This window comes from Coregonus clupeaformis, chromosome 37, assembly GCF_020615455.1.
Source record: "Coregonus clupeaformis isolate EN_2021a chromosome 37, ASM2061545v1, whole genome shotgun sequence".
Taxonomy (NCBI): Eukaryota; Metazoa; Chordata; class Actinopteri; order Salmoniformes; family Salmonidae; genus Coregonus; species Coregonus clupeaformis.
The window spans coordinates 32,470,820-32,483,849 of NC_059228.1; the positions used below are offsets into that span (position 1 = coordinate 32,470,820).

The window sequence follows — 13,030 nt, forward strand, 5'->3', positions numbered from 1 at the left end:
GAAAAAAAGGCTGTAATGTAACAAAATGTGGAAAAAGTGAAGGTGTCTGAATACTTTCTGAACACACTGTATAACTGGTTTCAGATTGAAATGTAGGCCTATCCGATGACAGAAAGAGGAAACCGAGGCATAAATAATGGCAGTTCACTCAAGTAACCGCAGCTCACTCAAGTTACTCTGGATGGGCTTGACAGACATGGCGGGAACCTCTCCTGACCCTAGCTCACCCACTAAACCTTTCTGTCATTGGCAGAATCTCTGTCTGTTCAGTGCTCCCCTCCTCTCTTCTTTCTACTGCTGGCGCTGCAGGATGCATAAACCCCTCTCACTAATGAGGCCCTATCTGGCCCATTGTTACGAGCACATGCACTCAAGACACACACACAGACACACAACAGGTACTTCCTGGATATAGCCATGTCATTTTCTACTCCCTGTATATAGCCATGTTATTTTCTACTCCCTGTATATAGCCATGTTATTTTCTACTCCCTGTATATAGCTATGTTATTTTCTACTCCCTGTATATAGACATGTTATTTTCTACTCCCTGTATATAGCCATGTTATTTTCTACTTCCTGTATATAGCCATGTTATTTTCTACTTCCTGTATATAGCCATGTTATTTTCTACTTCCTGTATATAGCCATGTTATTTTCTACTTCCTGTATATAGCCATGTTATTTTCTACTCCCTGTATATAGCCATGTTATTTTCTACTTCCTGTATATAGCCATGTTATTTTCTACTTTCTGTATATAGCCATGTTATTTTCTACTTCCTGTATATAGCCATGTTATTTTCTACTCCTTGTATATAGCCATGTTATTTTCTACTTCCTGTATCTAGCCATGTTATTTTCTACTTCCTGTATATAGCCATGTTATTTTCTACTTCCTGTATATAGCCATGTTATTTTCTACTCCCTGTATATAGCCATGTTATTTTTACTCGTTATTGTTATTCGTTATTCACTGTGTATTTATTCCTCGTGTCACTATTTCTATTCAGAAAGGCCCGTAAGCATTTCACTATTAGTCTACACCTGTTGTTTACGAAGCATGTGACAAATATAATTTGATTTGATTCACTTGCTGAGAGAGAGGGAATCTGAAACGAGGGGGATTTTCATTTCTCCATGTCTCCAGCACCATCTAGTCTAGTCAGACCCAATAACATGTCCTCCATGGCCGAGGTGGTTTTCCATTGGCTCTCAGTCTCACCATGTCTTCAAGAGGTTTAATATGGATGGGGAAAACAGTTGGTTGGGGTGCAACACCACACACAAATAGGCCTACAGTATCTCTGAGATGTAGAGGAGTGCTGAGACATATGGAATAAAAAGACACCTGACTTGGAGTAGAAGTATTATAAAACAGGTAGTTTGGATTCTGGATGCTGATTGGCTGAAACAGCATAAATGTAATGATTGTATTGTAATCAATGCTTGTCAAATGCCTGCTCTAAATATGTGTACCAATGAATACGTATACACACTAGGTATAGTAGCCACCTGTGTTGTGGGCTACAATGAAAAAAGTCCCTACACATGTATCTGAGACCTGGTGCTCTCACAACAACGGTAGGTCAATTCTTTAACATTTAATTTACAGTTAGGGAAAAAAGTATTTGATCCCCTGCTGATTTTGTACGTTTGCCCACTGACAAAGAAATGATCAGTCTATAATTTTAATAGTAGGTTTATTTGAACAGTGAGAGACAGAATAACAACTACAAAGTGAGAGACAGAATAACAACTACAACTACAAATCAAAACAACAAAAAATCCAGAAAAACACATGTCAAAAATGTTATAAATTGATTTGCATTTTAATGAGGGAAATAAGTATTTGACCCCCTCTCAATCAGAAAGATTTCTGGCTCCCAGGTGTCTTTTATACAGGTAACGAGCTGAGATTAGGAGCACACTCTTAAAGGGAGTGCTCCTAATCTCAGTGTGTTACCTGTATAAAAGACACCTGTCCACAGAAGCAATCAATCAATCAGATTCCAAACTCTCCACCATGGCCAAGACCAAAGAGCTCTCAAATGATGTCAGGGACAAGATTGTAGACCTACACAAGGCTGGAATGGGCTACAAGACCATCGCCAACCAGCTTGGTGAGAAGGTGACAACAGTTGGTGCGATTATTCGCAAATGGAAGAAACACAAAATAACTGGGGCTCCATGCAAGATCTCACCTCGTGGAGTTGCAATGATCATGAGAATGGTGAGGAAACAGCCCAAAACTACATGGGAGGATCTTGTCAATGATCTCAAGGCCGTGAAGGACTGAAATCCTGCAGCGCCCGAAAGGTCCCCCTGCTCAAGAAAGCACATATACAGGGCCGTCTGAAGTTTGCCAATGAACATCTGAATGATTCAGAGGAGAACTGGGTGAAAGTGTTGTGGTCAGATGAGACCAAAATCGAGCTCTTTGGCATCAACTCAACTCGCCGTGTTTGGAGGTGGAGGAATGCTGCCTATGACCCCAAGAACACCATCCCCACTGTCAAACATGGAGGTGGAAACATGCTATGGGGGTGTTTTTCTGCTAAGGGGACAGGACAACTTCACCGCATCAAAGGGACGATGGATGGCGCCATTTACCATCAAATCTTGGGTGAGAACCTCCTTCCCTCAGCCAGGGCATTGATAATGGGTCGTGGATGGGTATTCCAGCATGACAATGACCCAAAACACACGGCCAAGGCAACAAAGGAGTGGCTCAAGAAGAAGCACATTAAGGTCCTGGAGTGGCCTAGCCAGTCTCCAGACCTTAATCCCATAGAAAATCTGTGGAGGGAGCTGGAGGTTCGAGTTGCTAAACGTCAGGCTCGAAACCTTAATGACTTGGAGAAGATCTGCAAAGAGGAGTTGGACAAAATCCCTCCTGAGATGTGTGCAAACCTGGTGGCCAACTACAAGAAACATCTGACCTCTGTGATTGCCAACAAGGGTTTTTCCACCAAGTACTAAGTCATGTTTTGCAGAGGGGTCAAATACTTATTTCCCTCATTAAAATGCTAATCAATTTATAACATTTTTGACATGTGTTTTTCTGGATTTTGTTGTTGTTATTCTGTCTCTCACTGTTCAAATAAACCTACCATTAAAATTATAGACTGATCATGTCTTTGTCAGTGGGCAAACGTACAAAATCAGCAGGGGATCAAATACTTTTTTCCCTCACTGTATCTAGCAAAGATTTCATAAACAATATAATAGCCCTAGAACCCAAACGAGCTTGACAAATGCAGCATTAGACTAAAACCACAGAGCACTTTGATAATATATTTCACCAATATTAGACATGATGTAACCTCACTTTCGACTTTATAATGACAATCTGCCATGGACTTTCATATATAAAATCTCCCTGACAAGTCCATCATTTGTACATATTAGTGGGAAAAGTGTTATATATGCCATATGTAATCCAAGAGCAGCGCATACATTTATACTCATAAAAGTTACTCCTCTACATCAATCATCCACATCTAATATTTTAGTACCTAATACATGACATTTCTACATGGATGTGTTTATTTAAAAGTGCATTGACAAATGAAATTAGAATAGGTATCTAAAGGTATCAAAAGTTAGTGACATATGGGATAAACACAAATGATCTCTCTTACACATGCGCTACACACACACACACACACACACACACACACACACACACACACACACACACACACACACACACTAGCCTTGTTATTCCAAACTGAAACCACACGTTTACAGAATGGAACTTCAAATCATTACAGACTATTTTTGCATACTGTTTAAGAGGAGGATTTTGACAGGCGTAAGACTACACGTCTTTGAAAGAGGAGAAAACATCAGCAGACCACACAATAAGCAATCCTTTGCGTACTAGCTAACTTTACTTTTAAATGCCACAGATGCGATCAACCTTTATCTACTATCATTGAAGCAGAGCCGTGAATAGCAGTCCACCCCCACACATGAAGGGGCTTTTTGAAGCTTTGGGTTTTAGCAATTCGGAGTTTTAACACTGACAATTTGCACGCATCTGTCATTTTGAGATCTCAAGCCCTGACTAGCTACCAAGGGCTCCCACTTCTGTTCCCTTAATGGTGTGCCAGTGGAGCTGGAGTCCTCAGTAAAAACAGCTCATGGAAAAGCTTTCAGTAGCGCAGGGCCAAGTGCACTGGAAAGAGCTGTTAGAATCACACTACCCAGCAGAGAAATCGTCCAAATGGCCTATTGAGACATTCTGTATGACAAATATTTGGGACGTATTGTCATTTTTGTCTATGCTTGTTGTACTGTTAGCCACGAGGAGAGTATCATGACTAGCATCACAGCTAACCAGCAGTTTCAAACTCTTCCATGAGCAGATCCGCCTTGCTAAAACAATGCTGAAAATTAGCTTCTTGCTTATTATCATCTAAAATAGTAGGCTAAAATAAGAAAAAGTTGTATAAGAAGCTCTCCCCAAATGACCTATGAGGTGAGTCCCATTGGTACAATAGGATTGGGGAAAAAACACCTATTCCCTTTGGTTTAAAGGGATTGTGTTTGGGCCTTCTGACAGCATGTCCTTTGGTGGGTATTGAGGGCCCCCCACCCCCTCCCCTCTCATTCTAGGGGAAGGTGGTAGCTAGGGGCCAAACAGACAGAGGGGGATAGCAGGTCTGGTTAATGTCCGGTTCAGAGACTTGATATGAGCCCAAACCTAACACCCAAGATTTGGGGTAATTTCATCCAAAGTACAGCCTACAAGGCTACTGCTTGGGCCATGCTAAGTTAGGAGGACCCAACACAACAATTGAACCACTGATTTGGGATTAGTGATTTAGGCTAAAGGGTCTGGAAGTGAGAAAATGTGACAGGCCGCTGGTCAATGATTTTAGGGTGAGGCGTTGAACGTGGCAAGGTGCCAGAATATCTGTATTTGGGATGACCTTGTCCCTCCCATTCTGCCGCACTTCTATTGAAAAGGACACGTATTGTATGAGAATGCATGAGTGGGAAAACCGCACTTGTATTGATACATACCTGCTTCTTAGACCCCATTGACAAGACAATTGTGTGTTGCACAAACTGCTCACAGCACAGCGAGAAAACCCCTTTCAAAGTGAGTTTCCAAAATATCCTGACAAGTACCGTATGTATAGACTTCCCTTTGGCTAACCAAACAACAAACCCAGTCAAAATGGGACATAGAGCATTTCAGCAATGAAAATAAAGGAAGCTTGTGTTTCCATAGGGTCTTTTCAGAATGAATGCTGTGCTATTTCAACAAGTTCTAATGAGTGATGACTTTGTTTGAATTTGACCCACCGACAGACATACCTCTAACAGTAACCAGAACAATGACTCTTCAGTTATAGAGGCATGAAGACATGTATGCACTGAGGATGTATGCACTGGGACATACCAAACTCCATCCACACCCACACACACACACGACAGACAGACAGACAGACACACACACACGCCTCATTTGGTTATCATAGTAGAAAGTCCCCACATTACAGATAAACATGACACGGTCTGTATCGTAGGACATCTCAGGTCAAATACAAGTACTGGTATTTTGCTCACTGACACCCCAGACATGACACACCCTGTACTTGAACCCAGTACATCCTGGTCACGGCTTAGCGTCCTCACTTCCACTCCAAACAAGGAGGTAGAATGTAATCGCAGACATATCTCCCATAAGCCAGGCATACAAACACTGGTGCAACAATGTGTTTCTACACTTCTGTCAAAACAACAGCATCTCACAGACTAAACAACGAGGGGATATGCAGGTGGTGCAGCCTACCAGACGATGAGTGTGAGACTGAGTGGGCAGGCAATGGGCCGTGCAATTAATATCAAAACACTTCACTAAAAATACCAATGGGTGTTTGAGACAGCGCATTAATGATTTAAATCAAATCAAAACGTTTGGAATTGGATTCTATCATCACCTTCAAATATATCTGCAGGTATGATGTTCTAACATTGTAATTACATTCAAGGTTTACTGTGAGGATTTTCCACTGCCCAAAACACACAATACCGTATTACAGTGAGGTCTTCCCCTAATGTAGACACAGGCACACAGCTGGAAGGTGAACACTATACAAACAAGCCTTAAGGGAGCCTGTAAAGCAAAAGCGTAATCCCTCCAGTGCTATGTCCCTCACAACATCACCAAGACTTGGAAACTCTACCCGCCAATACTGTGGGTGGTCACAGCGCACAAAGCAAGTGGTAAAGTAAATACACATATGAATACACTTTGGTGTTCTTTGCCTGATTATATGTTTACAAACTAATTTAGAGAGACCTGGAATGTATTAATCCACTATAAGAACATATCATTTTGTTTTTAATAGTTCCCGTAGTTGGAATGCCGAGTCTAAGTCAAGTCCTATCACTGAGAGTGAGAGAACCCATTGCTGGTCTTTTTAAATCGACCAAATCAAAGCTGAGTAAACAGTGCTTTTGGTATGTCTAATTCCTCCCTAGCCAAACTCCTGCGGTTGAGTTTCACACATACCGACAAACATCTGCCGCACTCTGGGCACAAAAGATCAAGCTTGATATCCTGCACGTCGCCTGGGTCCACATCTTCCCAAGGCCCTATGGGCCCTGGTTCAAAAGTAGTGCACTATATAGGGGAAAGGGTGTCATTTGAGACTCTACCAGGGGGTTTCTTATCTCGGTTTCCACAGGGATCCACCATAACAGTTACAGACATCATTATGAGAAAACAAAGATAATTAATTCGGCTTATGACAGGGGAAAATACTGTGTGAACGAGCGGCTGCATATTGGAACATAAATCTGATGCTAACCATTAGAAGATCTACAGGAGATTGGCCCAATCTGTCAGCGCTGTCGTATATGTTATTGGAGTAACGCAAAACAGCTTTTCAAATCCCCCCATCATTTCACATTGGTGTTGAGTTTTTGCAAGCACTTTTCCTATGCAGTACACTTTTTCCAAACCCTGGTACATGACAAATATCAAATCAACAGCGCAAACTAACCACATGTATTTTAATTACTTATTCATGTATTTTAATTACAGTTTTCCTTATTCCTTGCATTCACACCGTGTCAGTGTGGGTCCTTTTCTAACAAAGGTCAAATAGTGCTTAGATTTCTCCTGTTTCACTGCAGGTACAAGTAGGTAACCTGTACAAGTGTGAAGTGTGAAATGGAAATGTGTTTTTTGCATATCCCAACTCCACCTGAGACACCCTCGTAGAGTGGGGTCACGGCCAGGGTTCAGCCATTATTCTCGGCGACCTTGGAGCAATTCGGGGATTAAGCAATTAAGTGCCTTGCTCAAGAGCAGATCGACAGATTTTCCACCTTATCGGATCGGGGATTCAAATTAGCAACCGTTCGGTTACTGGCCCAACGCTCCAATCACTAGGCTACCTGCCGCCCATATGAAAGTACTCTTGAAGGGTGACCTACTCAAGGTCTGTTACACATCTTAGTTAACACAAATACACGTGGCATCTCAGCCCAGGATAATTGTTGAGAGTGATTGGGAGCGTGCCGAGATCACAGTAGCGGTGGTCGTCCCTGCTCTCCGTTGATCCCCTGTGACCTCGGTGAGGGTGCACGTCCAGGTAAGACTATGAGAAGGGTGTAGAGTTTCACCTGCCTGCCATGCGGACGGTGGACCTAAACAGGTAAGAGAATAGACCTATAGAGCTTTCTCTTTCTCTTTAATTTTCTCTTCTTTTCCCCGTCTTTTCCAGAGGCTAATCTCTTCTCAGGTTTAAGGTATTCCTGGTCTGGGCTCTTTGAGGAGAAGGAAACGCGGGGCGGGTAAACATCAGGGCTCTCACTGCGGGGATTAGAGCGCCCATATATCACCGTGACAACCCTCTTTTCATGCGGTGACAGGTCGCCAGGACCCTGCGCTAGGGGGGGATCCGGTGACACTTCCTATCGCCGCGGCAGCCATTGATAGGGGATACGATCACAGTTTTCACACCGTAAGATCGGCTTACTGCGCTAGAGCGTCTCCCAACTCTCACCACCGACAACTTCAGCCAACGGCTTAAATGGTCTGAGTGTTCAGTGTTCATACATCATGGCACACATGTCAGGTATGCATCTTTGGCCAGGTAGAATAACACCATCGTAACAGGTCTGCAGAGGCACTTTGATCACAGATCTTTCCACAAAGGCGGCAGTTCATTGTCCATGACTCCATTTGTTCAGCTTGGGAGAAATCTTTACCTTAGGTAAACATAGGAATGGTTCTGCCACGCTGCATTCCAGCTGTGGGTGTTGCCTTGAATAACATGAAACCACAGTCATGGCTCCTTTCAGTAGATCAACTTTGGGTCCAAAAATACATTTTCTGAAGGCCAATGAGTTGGGGATGAAGAAATTCATCATTTATATACACTTAAATGGCATGCATTTATTAATCTTTAAAGCTAAAATATTACTAAAGTTGCCATTAATATGTGCAAAAGTGTACTTATGTGGCAGTCCATTCTACTGTAGATAAATATAACTCAAATCCCAGACATTCTCAGTTCTCAATTCTCCAGTACAGACTTCAGGGTGTGTCTTGTATTCCCCAGTATGATACATACCAGAATCATTTAAATTATCTCCATTATTGTTCTTCTCTATCCCTACTTACTGTGGTTGACAATAACCATTCATTTAACAACAAAAGTGAAAACATTTAGGGAGGAACAAGAGCAGTATGCTGTTGTTGGGTCACATTACCTCATACATAAACTACATGATATTTCCCCTTCTCATCCTCTCTAAGGACCAAGTCGATACTGAGCAAAAACAGAGAATACAACCAACCAGTAATAATCTTGTAAAGAACAAGAACATTCAGTTTGGGGGGGACTATGTAGAAATGCAAGGGGCCAAGAATAGATCCCTGAGGAATAGATCCCAAGGGGCCAAGAATAGACCCTGCATGTAATATATAAGACAGAGTCTCCTAATGCAACAAAACATTGTCTCCCAGTAAGATATCAGTTAAACCACTCCAGTATTGGTCCTTATAAATATACTACATTGCATTCAGTTTGCAGAGTATACCAGTATACAATGGAGCAATACTGAAAATGTACTCCACTATCACCAGACACCATCAGGTAATTTTGCTTGCAAGTTCCTCTTGCTGCAATAGGGGATCTATATCATTAGTAAGATAAGGGTTTCATTCCAGTCAGTGAAGATTTGTTTAAAATAACAAAGCTCCTCACATTCGATTAGAGATTCTTGGGTGACATTTCACCCCTGGTTCTCCATAGTGGAAACATTGCAGCAGTCCCAGAGAATGGCCAAATGTCTTGGCATACGAGGAAATGAAATATGACAAAATCTACACTTACAGATGTCAAAGGGGAAATCAGGCGAGTCTCCGACAATAAGAACGACAATTTTCAATATGATATTTGAGACTGTATTTACCAGAGTAGGTTTACTGATCCTTATCGAGTTCTTACAACAAGAATCCCTCTACATGACTAGCTAAAGAATTCCATCTCTAAACAACATGGACATTCTAGAATCCCCAAAACAAAACAAGATTGCTGTTTAACATTTAATTTGGAGAGAAAAACACACAACAATCACTGACTTTCCATTCTTGTTATAATTACAGTGTGAATGTGTGTCAGTGAGGGCTTGGTTAACATAGTCATAGGCCGGTACATTTCATTTCATTTTCACACAATGGTAACCTAAGGTTTGCTCTTTGCACTAGGTCATGTAGAGTATAGGAACTCTACATGCAATCTTGGTTAGGTTTCCCAGTCTTGGAGTTACAATGTCTGATTGAACAGGGCCTTGGGGATATTGTATTAAATTACAATTCATCAAATATTGTCCAGCCATTTGGGGGATATGAAAATGAAATAACACAGAAGCAATGAGTTTAAGTTGTGGATTTGCATTAACACAGATATATTTGTACATATCTGGAGGCCAGGAGGACTGAAAAAGGGAGTATTGGCAACCCTTTTTGACAAGTATGAATAAGCCCATCTGGGAAGAATTATCCTCACTATAACAGAAAACCTATCACAGTGATTTATGCAAGGTCTTAGTCGGCTGTTCCACTATCTGATAAGGATAAGCATTTTCTCATAAAACTGGAACAGGAATGACTAATTAAGAGCATCAATCTCCATAGGTCAGTGGAAGACTCTGGCATGCTGGGAATCAAAGAACAAAGACCCCACATCCGATTGCACAATCAAACTCACATGTGAACTAGGTGCATTGCATGCTTCTCCGTGAAGAATACAAAGCACCTCGTTTTAATTAGATGACACATTGACGTTGTCGACACTCAAAAAAATGGAAATCCATCTACACTCCATTATTCAGGTTTAATTCCTCCTAGCTAATGCTGACAAGGCTAAAATCAAAAGAGATGGTTCAAACCTCCCTCGATCTGCCATGAACAGTGAGGTACTGCCATTGGTTTGTGATGTGTTATTGCTGCCAGGAAATTGAAGCTGTCATTTGTCCAAACAGCTCAATCTATCACAAACACGAAGCTCACTGGCATGTATATCAATTGTTGCACAACAAGATTACAACCATTACATTTTTTTGGTGGGGCTTTTCTATTGTGAGAACATCTGGCTTTTCTATATCCTTTCCAGCTATTGCGACCTACTGTTATGGGTGACCGCAACATAGCCACTAGCCAGCAGTAATCCAATCGCTTCAGTAACACACATCCCGCCATCTCTAATCCTGTGTTAGGAGTGTTTCACATTCATATAATCATGTAAATGCTGACAGAAACACATTTCAGGTCAACCACATCAACCCTGACAACTTCAGTGAACTTTTGACATGCCAATGGGGAACCTCAAACCCCATCCAGAACAGAGCCTTCCCATGAGACACAGCTGAGGTATGTGTGCGGTAGGCAAACACTTTAATCAATGTGTGTGTGATTGTAACATGGCTTTTTCACACTTGAAGGACATCTTTATCCTCTGCATGTTTCTTTTATTAAAAACAAAACACAACATCTGTGTCTGGATGGAAAGGTTAAAAGGTTATACTCCCCCCACTAACCACCCACACACGTAAGCACAAGAACGCACACACACACACCCACACACGTAAGCACACGCACACACACACACGTCCAACATCTAACACAGACAGCACAATTAGCCTCAAGTCCAAATGCATGAGGAGACAAGACTCTAGAACAAGGACTTACACAGTTCTCATTCAGTTTTGTTTTGTTTGGCTTTTTTGAAACATGCATTCCAGGGGGGACTCTAAATGCACTTGAGCAGGACATAAGACCAGGTATAAAAAACAAAACAAGGGGGCATACCTTTGAGTGATGAAGCTGGATGCCATAGAGTAAAATATTTCCGAGCTTGGCTCCTGTGGCGATCTCCATCATGGCCGCCGGCTCTCCTCCCATTGCTTCGCTGGCGGACGAGTCGTCATTCGACACGTTCAAATACACCTATTAAAATAAGTCCCGCCACACCCAGTCAGACATGCATCTCCTGCCAATAATGACAATCTCTTACAGAGACTTAGAGAATGTTTAAACCTTTGGATCAATTAAAGCACATTGTTCAAACACTCGTAAGAAAGACGTGCTATGACTGAACAAGCATGTTTATTTAAGGTCCTCGTTTGGGAGGGATGTTGGAGGAGTGTGTTGTAGTGTTCGGGGTAAACACACATCAGATTGGAAAACTGCAGGCCTCATGGTGTTTATTTAGATAGATGGGTCCACATTAAAGACAGCATAAACCACCACTGATGATTCACTTAGTGTGTCATGCATGGGATGTGAAATGATGTGAGTCTCCACTGCTGCTGCTAAACATATTTTCCTAATTGGGCTGTTGACTGATGCTCGACAGGGTGAATTCACTCCAATTATGTCTTCATATACAGGCTCTGTGTTGTAAGGTCAATGTCAAATGTGTTAATTAATCTGTTCTACCTTCTATTGTTCTATTATATATCATTATATGATTATAAGTCAAGCATTTCTTGAATAAGTTAAGTAAATCACTTGTCTATCAACATCTGTTTAAATTCAAATAAGTGATATTATTGATTTGTTTTGCTGCAGTAGAAGGTGCCAGGGAGTGTGTGTCTTCAGTTTGGCTTAAGTCTAGATGAGATCAATACCAGGCACATATCTGAATCGATTGCCACGCACTCTGTCTGTGAAACTCGATTATCTCCCACCCTGATTGCTAGGTCATTGTTTAAAGTTACCGACTAAGCCAGGGTTTCCCAAACTCGGTCCTCGGGACCCCAAGGGGTGCATGTTTTGTTTTTTGCCCTAATACTACACAACTGATTCATATAATGAACTAATCATCAACTTTTGATAATTTGAATCAGCTGTGTAGTGTTAGGGCAAAAACCAAAACGTGCACCCCTTGAGATCTCGAGAACCGAGTTTGGGAAACGCTTGACTAAGCCCTCAAGAAAGAACAACATGTGCCATCTAACGCCACCCAGATATCCCTCACTGTTGATTTTAGCGTCCTCGATTAAGACCGGGAAATTCTGAGATCGCTCTGTGAGCCAACTCTTGTATGGAATTCAGCCTCCCACCTCGCTAACTCTGTTTGGAATTAAGCCTTCCCATGATGCTGATGTTTAATGTGGGACATCCTTAAGCTGCCATGAAATCGACTTAGGCCGGGAGTAAATTTATTTTTAATAAGGTGCTGGATGTTGGGGGTCCTAGATTTATCTACCTGTGAAAAGGGAATCTGGTCCACAGTAAGAACTGTGGGGAAAAGTCAGACACAGATGTGTTTACTCTGGTGTGGCGGAGAGCGTTGCTCCCACAATAATGCAGCCTGGAACCTAGCTCCACACCAGCGGAGAGGAGCTGTATGTGTGTGTGTGTGAGTACTTGCGTGCGCAGAGGTTCATTGAAGACCTAACAAGGCCTCACAACACAAATCAAGGCAGGCGGTTTAACCGAGTTATCCTGTATGACATTTGCAATGATTAAAACTGAGTTGTTTTCAAGACAT

General features: G+C 41.9%; 1 protein-coding gene across 1 annotated transcript in view; it reads right to left on the reverse strand.

Annotated features, from left to right (window-relative positions):
* The window catches only part of LOC121553358 (D-ribitol-5-phosphate cytidylyltransferase), a 35,302-nt gene that overhangs the window by 7,092 nt on the left and 15,180 nt on the right, over nucleotides 1–13,030 (reverse strand). Inside the window, exon 9 of the mRNA XM_041866403.2 lies at nucleotides 11,344–11,481. Coding sequence (XP_041722337.2) covers nucleotides 11,344–11,481 — 138 coding nt within the window. The remainder of the gene's footprint in view (nucleotides 1–11,343; nucleotides 11,482–13,030) is intronic.